General features: G+C 45.7%; 1 protein-coding gene and 1 long non-coding RNA gene across 3 annotated transcripts in view; one reads left to right on the plus strand and one right to left on the minus strand.

Moving 5' to 3' along the window:
- Positions 1-17,803, minus strand: part of LOC143696637 (uncharacterized) — a 268,836-nt gene that overhangs the window by 84,225 nt on the left and 166,808 nt on the right. The gene's annotated exons all lie outside the window — the stretch shown is intronic.
- DYRK1A (dual specificity tyrosine phosphorylation regulated kinase 1A) overlaps positions 1-17,803 on the plus strand; it is an 81,751-nt gene that overhangs the window by 43,208 nt on the left and 20,740 nt on the right. For both annotated transcript variants that reach the window (XM_054628432.2, XM_054628431.2), the window contains exon 3: positions 12,807-13,012. In XM_054628432.2, the coding sequence (XP_054484407.1) occupies positions 12,807-13,012 (206 nt within the window). The remainder of the gene's footprint in view (positions 1-12,806; positions 13,013-17,803) is intronic.

The following is a 17,803-nucleotide window of genomic DNA, read 5'->3' on the forward strand; positions in this document are numbered from 1 at the left end:
GGAAGATTACAGGAGCTTCTCTAAGGGAGTTGTTGGTGTTCCAGGGCATGGAAGCAGAAATTTCAGTAGTTCCACTACTGCTAAAATGTCCAAAATGAAGTTGTTGAATGAAGGAGGGATTTCAGGAACTTCTCTGAGGGAGTTGCTGGTGGTTTAGGACACATAGGGGGAGATTTCAGGAACTTCACTGTGAGAGCTTCTGGTGTTCCAGGGCATGTAGGGAGAGATTTCAGTAGTTTCACTACTGCTGAAATGTCCAAAATGAAGTTGTTGAATCAGGGAGAGATTTCAGGAGCTTCACTGAGGGAGTTCCTGGTGGTTTAGGGCATTATAGGGGGAGATTTCAGGAGCTTCACTGAGAGAGTTGCCGGTGTTCCAGGGCATGGAAGGAGATATTTCAGTCCTTTCATAACTGCTAAGGTGTCCAAAATGAAGTTGTTGAATCAGGGAGAGATTTCAGGAGCTTCACTCCTGAAATCTGAGGGAGTTGCCGGTGTTTTGGGGCACACAGGGAGAGATTTCAGGAGCTTCACTGAGGGAGTTGCTGGCGTTTTGGGGCATGGAAGGAAATACTTCAGTAGTTTTACTACTGCTGAAATGTCCAAAATGCGGTTGTTGAATGAGGGAGCCGGTAAAACTCTGAAGTTCTGTTGGAGCTGACATTTTGAGCGCCTGGTAAAATCGCGTTTCGCGCTGCAGCGCTGTGAAGTTCGGCCGTGCCAGGGCCCTCAGAGCGGCTCTGGCTCTGCCCGCGCCCCTCCTGCCCCAGCCCAGGTGCGCGGCCGGGCCCAGCTGCTGTCCCCGCCGCGCCCGGGGGCTCCGTGCCCTGTCCCCTGTCCGGTGGCACCTTGTCCCCGTCCGGTGGCACCTTGGCGGAGCCCCGGAGAACAGGAAGCCCCCCCCACCCCCTCGGCAGGTGAGTGACTCGCAGCGGCGCTGGCACATCGCTGCCGGGCTCGGCAAAGTGCAGTAAAACATGCCCGGCATCGCCGCGGCCGCCACGGCGTAGAGAGACACAGAGAGAGAGGGGGGACAGTGCTGCTGCTGCTGCTGCTGCTGCTGTGCTGCTGTGCTGCTGCAGGGACAGCCGGGGGCTTCCAGAGTAAGTCTGTCTGTCTGTCACTCTTTGCATTTCCAGCCGCCGGTTTTCCACATCCGCATCCCCCCTGCGCGTGGGAAGGGGGATCTCCCCAGCAGGAGCGGTGCTGGTCAGTGATGGATTCACGCCGTCACAGGCACAGAGACACCAATATGCTGTCAGATAATATTTCTTTTTTTTCTTCTTTAAAAGAAAAAAAAAAATCTGCTAATTTCACCTAGGATGCTTCAGCATCGCTCATGTTCAGTCGTTAGCGGCGGTAGAATGAACTGAAATTTCATTTGCTTAAAATCTGTCGGGGGGCAGGGTGAATTATAATAATAATAATAAAGGATGTTGTGTCTTTAGGGTTAAACCCAAACCAATGAAACATAAATTTAAAAGGGAAGGACAGGAGTAGCCTGACACAGTAATTTTAGGAGGTGACCTGCCTAAGGAAGGCAGCGACAGGGAACTTTAGAGCTTTTTAAAGCCCCGGCAAGAATTCCAGCCGGGCTCGCTCCCACCCGGCAGCCTTGGGGGATCTTTCGCATCCCAACCCCGGAGAAGGCGTCCCGGAGCCGGGCAAGGCGAAATCCTAACGCGGGCGCGCTTATCCGTAAATCCCGTGTATCATGGCTGCGCCGCCCTGCCCTTGCTGTGGGGGTGAAATGTAGAACATGAGCCTGATCCTCGGGAGATGGAGCTAATTTCGCCCTAAACTGGAAAGTGTTAACAGCGCCCGGCGAATGTGACAAAGCTCAATCGCGCTCCTTGTTTATGGAGCCCGCGCCCATTGGCCGCCGCGCGCCAGCTCTGCCCTGGCAACTGCGCGCCCGCATTTGCATAGCGCGCCGCCATTGGTCCGCGCCGCGGCGCTGCGGGCCAATGGCGCGGCGCGGCCCGGGGTGGGCTATGCTAATGAGGCGCTGTTGCTGGGGCGCGCTGCGGCAGCCGGGGATGCGCTGAGGGGAGCGCCGGGATCGGCTTCCCCCTCACGCGCGGGGCCTGCGCGCTGCGAGCCGCCCTCACACCGGGCCCGGCCCGGCCGCCCAACGCTTCGGCTAATTGCTGCTTCCCACCAGCTTCCCCCCTATATTTTCTCTATTTGTAAAAATTTATTATTTAAATAAAATGCCTTAAAGTTGCCAGCTTCCCGCAGAAAGCAGAACGCCGATACACTCACCTATCACTCACGGTACACCACAGCCCCTTCTCGCTGTCCGAGATCGGGATCTCAATCTGATTTTTCTTTAAAATAATCTATTTCTGGAACAAACACACTCACCTTTCAAAAATGCCGTATTCACATCCCACCCGACAAAAAAAAAAAACTCCACACCAAAAACCAAGCCCCTCCTCGGCTCTAAGTTGAGTCCCGTTTTTTTTCTGTCCTAAATATCATTCCTGTCTAAGAATATTGGGGAATCTGAGCTTAAAATATATTCTGCTGCTTAAATCTGCATCTGTATCTGTCCTTTTTTCCTTCCCCTGCCTTCCCAAGCAGCTTTTTCTCCTGTTCAGTCATGGATCACTTTACCCTCCCCAGTCCTGTTCCCACTCCCTCCCTGTGTCTTCCTCAGTGTCCAATTCCTGTATTTTCTTCCATAACTGCTCACATTCTCTCTTTCCAACTCACTAAAACTGACTGTAAGGATAATGAATTGTTTACCTGAGTAAATCCAGCTACATACACTATTTTTTCCTTTTTTTTCCCCTTCTCTTTCACATAAATATCAATATGTATCCGTGGTTTGATACCATCTGGCATTTGCTAGTAATAGTGGGAATTCCTGTCACCAGCAGATTTTTGGTTAAATCGGATTTTTACTCTGGTGGAATTTTAATTTTTTGACTGTTTTCTAAACCCTTCAGAAAACTTCAGGTTCAGCAGAGGGAAATTTAGTTTCTCTTGGATAAAGCAAATATTTTCATAGAGAAACTTAGTGATTTCTAGAACAAAAACCTTAGATTTAATAAAATTGTGCGTACTTGGAGTTTGCTTGAAGCCTTCTGAAGAATCAGTTGAGAGGTTCTTTTATAGCATGTTTAAGGGATAAAATAATGTCAATTTAAACTTTGTGTCACTAAATTTCTGCTGTATTAGGGGATTACCGTGGTTTATGAAAGATTTTTCTCCTTATTTACTGAATTTGACAGAATTTTTGGTTTGTATTTGTGGTTTCCAATCAGAACTGAGGGGCAGGTGTGGGTCTTTCAGCAGGGTTAAAGATGCAGAGGTAGCTGGAGTTAAGTAATTATTGGAAAACCCGTGTTTGGAATAATATTCACACTTCAACCTTTATTTCTGCTTTAAGAGTTGTTGTGTTTGTTCGGTCAAAGGTTGGACTTGATGATCTTGGAGGTATTTTCCAACATTATTGTTTCTGTGAGTCTTTGAACTTTCACCATGATCATAAAAAAAGTTTTATCTTCATTTCCCCCTCTCTTTTATATTCCCTCTTTTTAATGGCAGGCTTTTCATTCAATTAGAAAAAATATAAACCCTAAAATAATTGCATAAGATCATAAATTACACATGAATTTGTAGGGGGAGACAAAAAAAGAAGCCTCAGAACCTCAACCTTGGCACATTTTCACCAATATCGATGGGTTTGGATAATTTTTGTCAGTTTTAAAATAAAAGTTAGGTCTCTTCTTGCAATCCAGGTTATTAAACGTTCAGTAATAAAGTATTGACTGCTGAGATATTGTTTCACTCGCTGATTTGTCATTAAATAAACAAATGCACGCTGGGCTGAATCAGCAGCCAAAGTACTTGAGTTTGCCCAGTGCTCCTGAGCAGCTGGACAGAGTTCCAGGGTGGCAGGGGAACTTGGGAAGAACTTGGAGTGTGTTAGAAAAGGGAAAAGCTTCCCTAAGAGTTGCTGTGTGTACAGTTCTTTCCTCTCTAAACCCTGGGATATCCTCTCTTGGAGGATCACACCAGGGCAGTGCGTCAAAAAGGAGCTTTTTTAACCTAACCTCAAAGCTGCTCCTCCGTGGAACCCTGGAAAACACAGATTTACCTGCTAGGATGTGTCTCCTGTCTTTACAAAGTCCTGAAGGTACAAACATTTAAATGATGGAGCCCTTTGGTGTTTATCCCGTGTCCGGACGTTTTTCTGCAGAGCAGGAGAAAATGCAGAATTCTGAGAAGGAAATGATTGTTTGTGAATTCCGAGGATGCAAAAACAATGAGCGCTCTATAGAATATATAAGCAGCCAGGAATAATTTTATTTGGAGCGCAGTCTGAAGAGTGGCAAGGGATATTATGTTAAACACAATGAAAATAAAAAGATCTATTGTATGGCCACCTATTCAGCGAGCACTGCTTCCATTCTGCCCCCTAAAACAAACAGGGCATTCATGGAGCTAAACAGAATCATAACTTATTGACATGGAGGCACAGAATTCAGGCTGGGGAAGGATTCTGGCCTTTCCTAATTTCTGGGCACAGAAATTCTCTTCATTTTAGTGGCTTTTCAGTCCTTTGTAGGCCTGTCCCTATTTCCTTGTGGAATTCCAGGTGGTTTTCTAGCTGTGCTTTCAAGCAGGTGCTTGTCCAGGGCAGAAATGGAAAAGCCCAGGTCTCTCAGAGTTTAATTTGGGCTTTGAAAGTTCAGAGTGCTTGTGTTTCCTGTAGGTTTTAACTGAGAATTTTGGCAATCTTGGGCTTCATTTATTAAAAAAAAAAAAGTGGTTTCACTTTCACAACATTTTCTCAGTTCTAAGATTCTCCGGAGTGTACTCAAAGTCATATTTATAAGTTAATGAAACCCAGATTTATATACTGTGTTGCCAGTGGATTAAATGAGTTTAGAAACTTCTTTCTCTTGTAGTGGGAGAATTACAATGAGCAGCAGCATTCAGTCCTTCTGGTACCAGATTTTTATTTTTGAAGTGGCTTTTTTTCTTTTTTTTGGTAGATATTTCCCACAGTGTTTCCCTGTGACAGGTCTGAGCTCCAGTTTTTCTGCAGGAAAGGGAACTGGAGTCCTCTGATTGCACAAAAGGCACAGACCACAAGCCCTGCCCAAAGTCCACCCCTGCTGCAGCTCATCCAGGGAAGGAACTGGCCAAGACAGGCTCAGCAGTGGCACAGCAGTTCATGAACCTGCTCTTGGCCTACTTTTCCTCCAGGCTGGGAAAAGATGGAATTTGGGGTCACCTCCTGAGCCCTGTGACCTCCCTGCAGCTCTGGCCAGGCAGGAAGAGCAGGAGCAGGAGCAGGAGGAACCCTGGGGGTTGTTTCTAAGTAAGTTTAGGGTTCCATTCTGCTCTCAGGGCAAGCAGGGTTTGCCATTTCTGAGTTTAGGGTTCCATTCTGCTCTCAGGGCAAGCAGGGTTTGGAGTTTCTGAGTTTAGGGTTCCATTCTGCTCTCAGGACAAGCAGGGTTTGGCATCTCTGAGTTTAGGGTTCCATTCTGCTCTCAGGACAAGCAGGGTTTGGCATCTCTGAGTTTAGGGTTCCATTCTGCTCTCAGGACAAGCAGGGTTTGCCATTTCTGAGTTTAGGGTTCCATTCTGCTCTCAGGGCAAGCAGGGTTCTGCATTTCTGAGTTTAGGGTTCCATTCTGCTCTCAGGGCAAGCAGGGTTTGGCATCTCTGAGTTTAGGGTTCCATTCTGCTCTCAGGGCAAGCAGGGTTTGGCATTTCTGAGTTTAGGGTTCCATTCTGCTCTCAGGGCAAGCAGGGTTTGGCATTTCTGAGTTTAGGGTTCCATTCTGCTCTCAGGGCAAGCAGGGCTTGGCATTTCTGAGTTTAGGGTTCCATTCTGCTCTCAGGGCAAGCAGGGTTTGGCATTTCTGTACAGGGAAGTTGGCTGAATGGTTATTGTAGGAGAACTTGTGAAGCAGCCATTCTTAATAATCCCCCCACAATAATAAAGTTCCTCCAGAGGAGGAACTCTGGGGGATATTTATAACGGGATTGTTCTCCGGGAGCTGCCACAGGTAATTCCCCTTTGTTCCCTGGCTTCTCTCAGCTTTTCCCACTCCCGAGCGAGCAGAGTGAGGTCCCTGCACCCCCGCGTTGTGGCTCCAGAGCCCTGGTGGGGACAATGGGCAGGGCAGGGCGGCAGGAGGTCACGCAGAGTTCAGGTCGGGCTTTCTCCTTGCCTGGGAGATGATTGTTCTACACCCTGCCGTCCCCAGCGCTGACACTGTGCTGCTCAGGCCGAGCTCTGCTGGGGCTGACTCGTCCTCAGTGTGGGTTTATTTGAGCAGAGGGTTCTCACATCCAAGGCCTTGTTGCTGGTTGCTCCCTGGCTGTTCCAGATGTGCTGGTGCACCTCACAGCTTGGGTGGCAGGGATCTGCCTCCCTTCTCCAGACACTCTTCAGTAGCTCAGCTGGCACAATGCTCGTGGATGCTGAGAGCTTTTCCAAGCAGAGATTTTGAAAAATAAAGTTGACCAGAGCTCTGCAAAATAATGAACTTTGCAAAAAAAATCTTCTGTGAAGGAAGAGGGTTGTGCAATTCCTCAGCTAACACAGGATTTTCTTAGAGTGGACACTGGGTGGCTTTCACATTGTGAAAAACGTCGGTCACTTGTTTTTAAAATTTTAAAAGTTTAGTAATAATAAAATGGTTATGAAAATAGTAATACAATTAGAGTAATAATAATTTGGACAATTTGTATCGGGACAATATGAGACAATAGAAACAAAGAGTTATGGACGTCCAGGTACCTTTTCTGGGCAGCACAAGCCCAAAAAAGGGCCCACTATAAAGGACCCACGTTAACAGAGGATTACCCCTTAAAAACAGCAGCCTGTTGCATATTCACACACCTCATCCATGATGCATAAATTCCATTCAAACACAGGATTCTGTCTGGTCATCATCAGCTTCTTCCTCTGAATCCTGACAGCGCTTTTGAGGTGGGAAGAAATTCATTTCTTCTGATAATGGGGCAATAAATTCTCTTTCTCTGACAGATTCAGGTGTCCTGTGGCTGCTATCTGGTGTGAGTCCTTTCTTTAAAAAAAGTATCCTACATAGCATGGTTTCTATTTTAACATTTTGTTATAACCTAAAACTGTATTTAACCCACTACTTAAGAGAATTAATCCAGCATTACTTTCTAACACAACACATATAATAATCATTTGAATATTTGTGAAAAGCCAATCATAAAATACCCATTTTTCACACACATCACTAACTTAAACACAGAAAAAAGCAGCAAGAAGTGCTTGTCTTCACCTGTGGTGGTTTAGCAGGGGTAGGAAACAAAAAGATTTAAGGTCTGAACCTGTCCTGCTCAGTCAGAGCCGTGCTTGTTCTGTGGTGTGGCCCCAGCAGCTCCTGAGCTCCGAGTGTGGGAGGCAGAGCACCCTTTGTGGCCAACGGGACACCTCACACTTGTATTCCCTGGTGCTGGTTTCTGGCAGGTTCTCACTCACTGCCAGCACATCCCTGAGAAGGAACAGAGGGAATGTCTGCACGTGGCACAACAAGGGAGGGTGGGATGGCAGGGAGAGGCACGGAAACATTTTGGGTCAAAGCAATGATCTTAGGAAGGAAAATGTTGAAGAAAAGTTGCAGCAAGGCAAAGAGAATGGCAGATAAATTGTGCAGAGGAAGTTTCACACTTTATTAATCATCTTAATTCCCCCCCTGCCATGGCAGGGACACCTCCCACTATCCCAGGCTGCTCCAAGCCCTGTCCAACGTGGCCTTGGGCACTGCCAAACCTGGGGAATTCCTGCATTTAAACTTGTAAATGCTGAGGGGACTTTCACTGCTTTTACCTGCTTCATCTTGCACAGCCATCAGCAGGCAGGGAAGTGTTTTAAGGCTGTTGCAGAGGTTCTGTTATCAGCAAGATAATTCTTTATCATGTCATGGAACCAAGATCTGCTGCTGCTGCACTTGGGAGATGCTTTGTCAGTCCTGAAGGCAGATTTGCATCACTCACAGGGTCCAAACTGTCACTTTTTGGGGGCTGATTTTTAATTGTGAGGTGAGAAGTAGGAAGAGATATTAAGGAAATGTCACTTTTTTAATGCTCTAATGGTTTTTGTCTGACTTTGACTCCTTTTTGATATTTCACTATGAATACACCTCAATAGAACTCTAAGGTTTGACAGAGGGACAAAGAGAGTCACAAAGATACTTTGAGAAGTGAAGTAGATCTTTAATGAGCTGGGTGACAGGAATGCAAAGAAACCTTGGAATTACTGTTGGGATTTTCAGGTACAGTCCCACCCAACAGAGGAGCTACTCTAACAACTCCTGATCCAGAGAGAAATCTCACTTTGTGCTGACTTTTGTGGCACAGAAATATGGAAACCTCGAGGCTGGAAGAGACCTTTGGAGGTTGCCCAGTGCTGTGGCCAGTTGGGTTTTGGCCACAATCCACTAATTTCAATCCAATTTACAATCCACTGATTTTTTCTGGATTGTTGATCCACTCTTGGGATCACTCAGTCACCCACAGCTCTTCCCCAGTGAATGTTTGTAGCTGAAAAGAAAGGCCAGGGATGTGTTTTACCAGCAGAAATCCTTTTTTTGGGAGGAGGTTTAATGTCTAAATGAGTTATGTGGACTGATATCAAAGTGGGAATAACAGGATCTCAAATGGATGAGAGAGGAAGTTGAATCTGCATGGAGTTCTTAAAAATCTGTGCAAAAATTTACACAAACTTTTCCAATATTACACCAGTTGTAGTTCATTCATAGACTCCTCAGTAATCACAATCTCAAATATTTGTTATGCCTGCAGTTAATAATTTCTTTGTTGCTTGGAAAAATCATAAAATCCCAGAATGGTTTGGGTTGAAAGGAGCCTTAACATCATCCAGTGCCACCCCCTGCCATGGGCAGGGATAACTTCCACTGTCCCAGCCTGGCCTTGGACACTGCCAGGGATGGGGAGGCCCTAAAACATCCATTAAAAAAAATCCATTTAAAACACAGCTCTTTTGAATGACAAAAGTATTTTCCATCCTCACCAACTAAATAAATTCTTGAACTTCTTGCACTGTGTTGAGATGGTGCTTTAAGAAATCAACCTTCTCCTTTATGAGGGAATCCATTTCTGCAGTGTGTCTATTTTCAGAGAGTTCTGTGAGCCTCTTTTGAGTGCAAATACACATCAAGGTGGGTATTTTTATGCCTCCCTTGAACTAACATTAGGTAAGGCTTATTTGTAAGACAATTCTGCCCACTCCAAATCCATAATCTTTTCCCTTAATGTACTTCATGCTTAGAGACCTTGGCATATGTTTGGGGTTTTTTAACTTCATTTTCTTCCCAAGGTGCTTTACATAAGGTGTGATCACTTGAAGTGGTTAAAAAGGCAAATTGATGATTTACTGCACCTTGTGCAAGTTCTGCATGTGCTGTGGGAACAAGTGCTGGTGGTTTTTAGCCCTGCCCTGGTGGTCAGCAGATCCCTGATGATTTTGGCTGTGTGGAGCTCTCCAGATGAGCCCAAAAGCAATCTCAGAGCCATCTAGCTCTGCATGTGCTGTGGGATCCAGTGCTGGTGGTTTTTAGCCTTGCCTGCTGTGGTGGTCAGCAGATCCCTGATTTTTTTTGGCTGTCTGGAGCTCTCCAGATGAGCCCAAAAGCAATCTCAGAGCCATCTAGCTCTGCATGTGCTGTGGGATCCAGTGCTGGTGGTTTTTAGCCTTGCCTGCCCTGGTGGTCAGCAGATCCCTGATGATTTTGGCTGTCTGGAGCTCTCCAGATGAGCCCAAAAGCAATCTCAGCGCCACCAGAGGCTGTGTGAGCCTCAATTAATGGCAGTGCACAAATGTCCCTGTTTCTGGAGCGACTCCTCGACCTAAAACTAAAGGAGGTCAAGATTTCTATTCTAACCAGTCCTTCTTTGCCCTGCTCTGCCCCTGCTGTGCCACCAGTGCTTCTGGGAGTGTTCCCTGGGGATGAGCTGTGCTGGGATGGGATTGCAGGGCTCAGGAGCAGAGCTGGGCATGTGGCAAGGGCAGGGGTCCCTGGGAGCCCCAGGGGATGGAATTCCTTGGCTGCTGCTCCTTGTGCTGAATTTCAGCTCCCAAAGCTCTGCCCCAGGGGCTGCTGAGGTGGGTGGGGTCAGTCCCATTTCAGGGCTGACTCAAATCCTTTTCCATTTGGGATGGGAGCACAGGGATGAGTTTGGCCGATTCCCACCCATCCCCTTGGCATCCTTCACATCATCACAGGCTCTACACTTGTCCTTTTCTCTGAGATTTGCTGGGCAAAGTTCGTGCTTCTGGGTTAAGAAGGTTCTTGCTGGACACAGTTTGGATTTGTGGTGTCACATTTGGTGTGGGACTGTCCTCCAAGCCAGCAGGGACCTCTTGGTTAGTCACAAACAGCAAATCTCAAACATACTCTAAACAAAAAAGTTAAAATTATGGATTTGGGTGCAGGTGGACTTGGGAGGAAAAGGTCTACAAGCATGGGAAGTTTCCAGCTGAAGCAAAATATCACATTACAACATTTGGATTACATTACAACTGTTGTTTTGTGGGATAATTACACTTTTAACACTCTTCTACTTTGCATTTTAACTTTATTTGAAATGTGTGTAGTGCATTATTCAGTTTATCCTCAGACTTGTTGTGATTTTTGGAGTGTCAGAAGATCCTATGGAATAAATGAGAACCTCATGGTGCCAGGATTTTTGGTTTACATATTTGAGCTTTCTGCTTTTTGAGGAACGCTCGGAAGGGCAGAAAGTTTGAAAATAAAATTTGTGTTTATAAAGTTATGTAATTGGCCAGGTGTGTCTCTGTTGGAAACCTGTGGTCTGAGGTAAGAAAATACAAGATTGAAACCTTTGAAAGGAACTGGCTCTACACTTCAGAATTAGTGGTATTTTTGACTCTCTGATTTAAATATTGTTTTGACTTTTACTTCAGTCACCATGATGTTGCTAAGTGAGATTATGATTTTTTTCAGGTTAAGCAGAACCTCAGAAATTAAAAGAGCAAAAAGTAGAGATACTGGATGATGTCTTACATATGTTCAGCCATTCTTACAGGAGTGTTCAGTGAATCTTGAAAAGGAAACGTTCACTGAATCCACCAAGTTGTAGAGATGGAAGATTCTAACTCTCAGTTTTTAATGGACATTTTGTAGAAGAGTTAAAAGTAATTTTCTGTGCAATGCCAACTTAAAATGGTTAATATTTTAATATAATCAATGTAAAATGGTGTTTGATTCCATCCATGCAGTTCTGTTGCCCTGATAGGTGTTGAGTCAATGTGCAGTATCAATTTCAATATTTTAGTTTTCTTTTGACAGAGTTATTTTTAAGAAAGCCAAATCTTGGCTGTACTCATCTACTGTTTTCTAGTGCTTGTGTTTTCTTGCAAGGTTTGGACTGTAAAGGAAGTGGGGATTTCCCTTGGCTGGTCAGGTGCTTGGCTGTTTAACACCTTCCTTCTAAATTTAATCTTTAGTGATAATTTTGCTTTCAGATTGCAGCTGCTCTTTGTTTGCTGTGCTTTGTAGGGAGGCAGAAACACAGAGGACAGGGATTCAGGGAATCAGGGATTCAGGGAATCACCAGGGTTGGAAGAGCCCTTTGGGATCATCCCAGTCCCACCATCATCAGCCCTGAACCTTATCCCCAGACAAAGATGAACTGCTGAGGCTGGACATGGGGTTTTCCTTTGGTACAGTCACTCCAGAAAGCTGCTGGGAGCAGCCCTGAAAGCAGAACTTGTGCATTGTTCTGGCTTTTCTGGAATCCATGTCCAGAATTTGTGTGTTTGGAATAACCCCTGTCAAACTCTGACTGAGTTATGGCACCCAGGGGGAGATGTGAGAAAAGGGATGCTCAGGATTACAGTCCCAGCATGGGTTGGGCTGGAAGGACCTTTAAAGATGGAGTTCTGATGGTCAGGGACACCTTCCACCTGACCAGGGTGCTCCAGCCTGGCCTTGGACACCTCCAGGGATTCAGGAGCAGGCACAGCTGTGCCAGGGCCTGCCCACCCTGCCGGGGAACAGTTCAGTGGCAGCCATTCCCTGGGTGCTGTCCCTGCATCCCCTGGAAATTGTCTCTCTCCAGCTTTCCTGGGGCTCCTGCAGGCCCTGCAAGGCCACCCTGAGCTCAGCCCAAAGCTTCTCCTGTGCAGGTGAACAATCCCAGCTGTGCCAGCCTTTCCTCCCAGCAGAGCTGCTCCATCCCTCTGCCCATCCTGGAGCCTCCTCTGGGCTCTCTGCAGCAGCTCCAGCTCCTCCCTGGGCTGGGCCCAGGCCTGGGGCAGCTCTGCCCTCTCTCAGCTTAAGGCCATTCCCCCTGTCCTTGTGAGAGGTCCCTGCCCACCCTCCCTGCCCAGCCCTGCAGGTGACCTTTCCCTGAGGATGATTCTGGGATCCCCTCCCTGTGGAATCCCCCGTGTGTGACAATGATCTGATGGTCAGGGACACCTTCCACCAGACCAGGTTGCTCCAGCCTGGCCTTGGACACCTTCAGGGATCCAGAGGCAGCCCCAGCTGTGCCAGCCCCTGCCCACCCTGCCAGGGAACAGTTCCTAATTCCCAATATCCCATCCAACCCTGCTCTCTCTCAGCTTAAGGCCGTTCCCTGTGTCCTTGTGAGAAGTCCCTGCCCAGCCCTGCAGGTCAATTCTGGGACCCCTCCCTGTGGAACCCCCGACATGTGACAACGCCCGGGTGCCGATGAGCTCTGGGATCCAGGATTCTGAACACAGGGCAGGATTCTCCCCCCATCCCCTGCTTAACCCTGTCCTTGTCTTTGCAGGAGGAGAGACTTCAGCATGCAAACCTTCATCTGTTCGGCTTGCACCATCGTTTTCATTCCATGCTGCTGGCCTTCAGATGGCTGGACAGATGTCCCATTCGCATCAGCAGTACAGTGACCGGCGGCAGCAGAGCATCAGTGACCAGCAGGTCTCGGCCTTATCCTACGCTGAGCAGCTCGAGCAGCCACTGCCCCTGACAAACCAGGTATGGCCCAGGGCTCCTCCTGCACCTGGCAGCTCTCAAATGGGCAGTTGTGCACTCATTTGGGTTGGAAGGGACCTTTAGAGAGCGAGGTGGCCATGGCAGGGACACCTTCCAGAGTCCCAGGCTGCTCCCAGCCCCAGTGTCCAACCTGGCCTTGGGCACTGCCAGGGATCCAGGGGTGGAATTCCATCCCAGCCCCTGCCCACCCTGCCAGGGAACAATTCCTCATTGCCAAGATCCCATCCAGCCCTGCCCTCCTCCAGTTTAGGGTCATTCCCCCCATTCCTGTCACTCTAAACCCCTGTGAAATGTCCATCTCTGTCCCTGCATTATCCAACCATCAATTACAGGATCAGGGCATTTCTTCTTGGAGAGTTGTTTTTTTTTAATTAATTAACTCCCTACTCTGTAAGAAGAGAATTAACATACCACAGTATATTAAAAACTATTTACATTTTATATATTTTATATTTTTATATATCTATATATATGTGTGTGTGTGCATATATATATGTATATATATACACACACATATATATACTATATACATACACATATGTAGATATATAATATATATACATATATATCTATATATATTATATACATAATACATATATATGTATATGTATATACATATATATGTACTATAATGCATAATATATTATAATATATATTATGTATCATAATATATATTTCATATATATGTATATATTATATACATATATATGTATATATGTATATAATATACGTATATATGTATATAATATATGTATATATGTATATATCTACATATGTGTATACATCTGTATATGTATACTATAACTCAAAAAAAAGTTTTTAAAGTTGTTTCTAACCTCCTGTAACATATTTATTAGGATTATTCTACTTATAACATTTTTTTAAATAAGGGGAGAGAAAGATTGGCCAAGTGGAGAACTGTGAAAAGCTCTTTTTAGGATAATAACTGGCTTTTAAATTTTTGGGCTGTTGTTAGCAGCTGATTGCTTTATTACTTATCCTGATGGACTGTTTTAATGCAGAGTCACTGGTTGGTTGGTGTATTTGGAATACAGAAGTTTGCACAAAATAGATTTTATTTGGGTGGGTAGGACTGCTGAAAGGAGTCACAAGAGGAGTCAGCAGGAGCCACAAGAGCTGCTGTGGCTCTGGATAAGTGGGAATTCTGTTGGTTTTTAAAAATTCCATGGCCCAGTTGTGGAAACAGAAGGGCAGATGGGTTCCAGCAAAGTCTGTAAGTCAGAAATTGAAAATTGGGTGCAGACTGATGAGGGATGTTTCACTGAAGAAGGTGGAGGTGGAGTGTTTTTGCTGCTCAAGATGTTTCAGGCAGAAAAGTCTCCAGAACATCAGGAGATGCTCTGGTGCTGTGGGAAGACACTTTGGCAGGAGGAAGAAAGGATTAGAGGGGATGGGAATGGCCAGGATTTGGAGAGCTCCAGTGACTGGAGCAGAGTGAATGGGGCTGGCCAGGGAAGGGTTTCCTTTCCAGGAGGAAAAGGGAATCTCCCATATAATAATAGAGAGCTTGAGGATCTACAAATTCATTTTATGTGAGCTTTTTAGGGTTAAAGGTCTCCCAGAACTTCTACAATGAGGCTGGTCACACAAGAAAAGTTGCACCTGAGTCCTTTCAAGGCACTTTGGAAACAAACTCAAGGAATTTCAGGTTGTATGGACATGATCCATGTGAGGAAACAATCAGCTGCCCATCTTGGCCATGGCAATCAGGCTGTCTTTGCACCAGCAGCACCGTTTGATAGGATCAGTGTTCTTGCCTTGGATGGTGCCCAACTTCCTGAAGGCTCCTGACTGCTTCCCTTGCCTGCCTCTTTCCTCCCTCGGGTTCTGGTGCTGCTGCCATCACCCAGTCCCACCAAGAGTTCTCCTCAGCAGGCTCCTGCTTGGAGGGGAGGTTCTGTATGAGCCTCTCTGGGTTCTCTCAAAGACTTCTTGTCCTTGCACTGCGTTTCTGGTTTTATCTGCACAGCCAGATCCAGCTGAGATCTTCTGCTGGTGGCTCAGATCATCTGCTCTGGACCAGGCCTCTCTGCAGAATAAATTCCTTGTTCTTTCTTTTGGGTTGCCCTTTTACAGCTCTTGTTCATCTTGATTAAAAATTACTTTTTTTTTTTCCTTATAAAAACCTTGACCTCTGTGGTTGAAAGCTTTGTGCTTTTCTCTCCAGATGTGATCTGCAAACATCTGGGGGTTTGTGTCCCACTGATCCCTGCATGTTACAGATTCTTTCTTTATGACATTCCTACAGGAATCCTTTTTATTCATGGCATTGCCGTGAATAGGCTGCCACCTCTCTCTGGCCTTGATAAAAGTTTTTTATCAAAAAACTTGATCCAGTTCTGTCCTGTAAATGTCAGTTCCGGAAAGGAACCTTGCAGAGAACATTGTTGGAACCATCTTGAGGTGGTTGTTTCATTCCTCTGCTGGGATCCCACCCCTTGTTCTCTCTGCCATCTCCTTGCAGAGTTTCTAACACAGAGCAGCCTTTTGTAATGACAAACTCTGTTTGGTTACTGAAGGTGACTTCTGCCTTTGCCAGTTCATACCACAGAATTCCAGGATCATTTAGGTTGGGAAAAATCTCCAGGATGAGTCCCAGCTGTGCTGTCACCTTGTCCCCAGCCCAGAGCACTCAGTGCCACCTGCAGGGGACACCTGCAGGGCTGGGCACTGCAAAGCTCCCTGGGCAGCCCCTGCCAAGGCCTGAGCTCCCTTGCCATGGGCAAATTGCTGCTGCTGTCCAAGCTGAGCCCATTCCCTCTGCTCCTGTCCCTGTTCCCTGGTCAGAGCCACAAGGTCCCCCCTGAGCCTCCTTTCTCCAAAGTTTATCAGCCAGAAAATCCAGATTTTAATATGCAGCAACAGGAATTGGCTGTTGGAGAAGCCTTGATAGTTTGATTTTAATAGATCCATAAAAACAGGAGGAGGAAAAAGGTGACTTCAGGCCGATTCAGGGGGTTTAATCCTTTAAGGTTGGATTCTTTCCATGCAATGGCTCCCATCCAGCCAGACAGACAAGGATTGGGTCTGGGAGCTTCAGTTTCCTGGCATTTCCCACCATCAGCAGCCTGGAGCATTGGGACAGCCTGGGTGCCTCAGCTTTGCACAGCCTAAAAGTTTTGGGTCACTGTTTGGGTGCCCTAAAGCCAACCTGCTTGGGTACCCTAAAATAACTTGTTAGGGTACAGATGTAAAAATAATAATCTGTTAGGGTACCCTAAAAGCAACTTCTTAGTGTGCCCTAAAATAATCTAACTGGCTGCCCTAAAAATAACTTCTCAGTGTGCCCTAAAAGCAAACTGTTTGGGTGCCCTAAAAGTAACTTATTTGGGTGCCCTAAACTGTTAGGGTGTCCTAAAATAACCTCTTTGGGTGCCCTAAAAGTAACTTATTTGGGTGCCCTAAAAGTAACTTCTTTGTGTGCCCTAAAGGTAAACTGTTTGGGTGCCCTAAAAGTAAACTCTTACTGTGCCCTAAAATAACCTCCTTGGGTGCCTTAAAAATAATTTCTTTGGGTACCCTAAAACACCCCATTTGGGTGCCCTTAGAGTAAACTGTTAGGGTTCCTAAAGCAAACTCTTTGGGTGCCCTTAAACTTTTTTCAGTGCCCTAAAAGTAACTCATTTAGGTACCCTAAAAGTCACTTCTTTGGGTGCCCTAAAACACCCCATTTGGGTGCCCTAAAAGTAAACTGTTAGGGTTCCTAAAATAACCTCTTTGGGTGCCCTAAGAGTAAACTCTTTGGGTGCCCTAAAACTTTATTGGGTACCTAAAAATAACTCATTTAGGTACCCTAAAAGTCACTTCTTTGGGTGCCCTAAAATAACCCATTTGGGTGCCCTAAAAGCAAACACTTTGGGTGCCCTTAAACTTCTTTAGGTACACTAAAAGTAACTCATTTGGGTATCCTAAAAGTAACTTCTTTGGGTGCCCCAAAATACCCCATTTGGGTGCCCTAAAATAACCTCTTTAGGTGTCCTAAAAATAACTATTTTGGGTGCCCTAAAACTTCTTTGTACCCTGAAAGTAACTCATTTAGATACCCTAAAAGTAAATTATTTGGGTGCCCTTAAATACCTCATTTGGGTGCCCTAAAAGTAAACTGTTTGGGTGCCCTAAAATAACCTCTTTGGGTGTCCTGAAAATAACTTCTTTGGGTGCCCTAAAATAAAACATTTTGGTGCCTTAAAAGCAAACTCTTTGGGTGCCCTAAAGCTTCTTTAGGTACAGTAAAAGTAACTCATTTGGGTATCCTAAAAGTCACTTTTTTGGGTGCCCTAAAATACCCTATTTGGGTGCCCTAAAAGTAAACTGTTAGGGTGCCCTAAAACTTCATTGGGTGCCTAAAAATAACTCATTTAGATACCCTAAAAGTGACTTCTTTGGGTGCCCTAAAACACCCCATTTGGGTTCCCTAAAATAACCTCTTTAGGTGTCCTAAAAATAACTATTTTGGGTGCCCTAAAAGACCCTATTTGGGGGCACTAAAAGCAAACTGTTTGGGTGCCCTTAAACTTCTTTCAGTGCCCTAAAAGTAACTCATTTAGGTACCCTAAAAGTCACTTCTTTGGGTGCCCTAAAACACCCCATAAGTAATTCCTTTGGGTGTCCTAAAGTACCTTGTTTGGGTGCCCTAAAAGTAAACTGTTAGGGTGCCCTAAAACTTCATGTGGTACCCTAAAAGTAACTCATTTAGGTACCCTAAAAGTCACTTCTTTGGGTGCCCTAAAACACCCCATTGGGATGCCCCAT

Source organism: Agelaius phoeniceus, chromosome 2 (genome assembly GCF_051311805.1).
Source record: "Agelaius phoeniceus isolate bAgePho1 chromosome 2, bAgePho1.hap1, whole genome shotgun sequence".
Taxonomy (NCBI): domain Eukaryota; kingdom Metazoa; phylum Chordata; class Aves; order Passeriformes; family Icteridae; genus Agelaius; species Agelaius phoeniceus.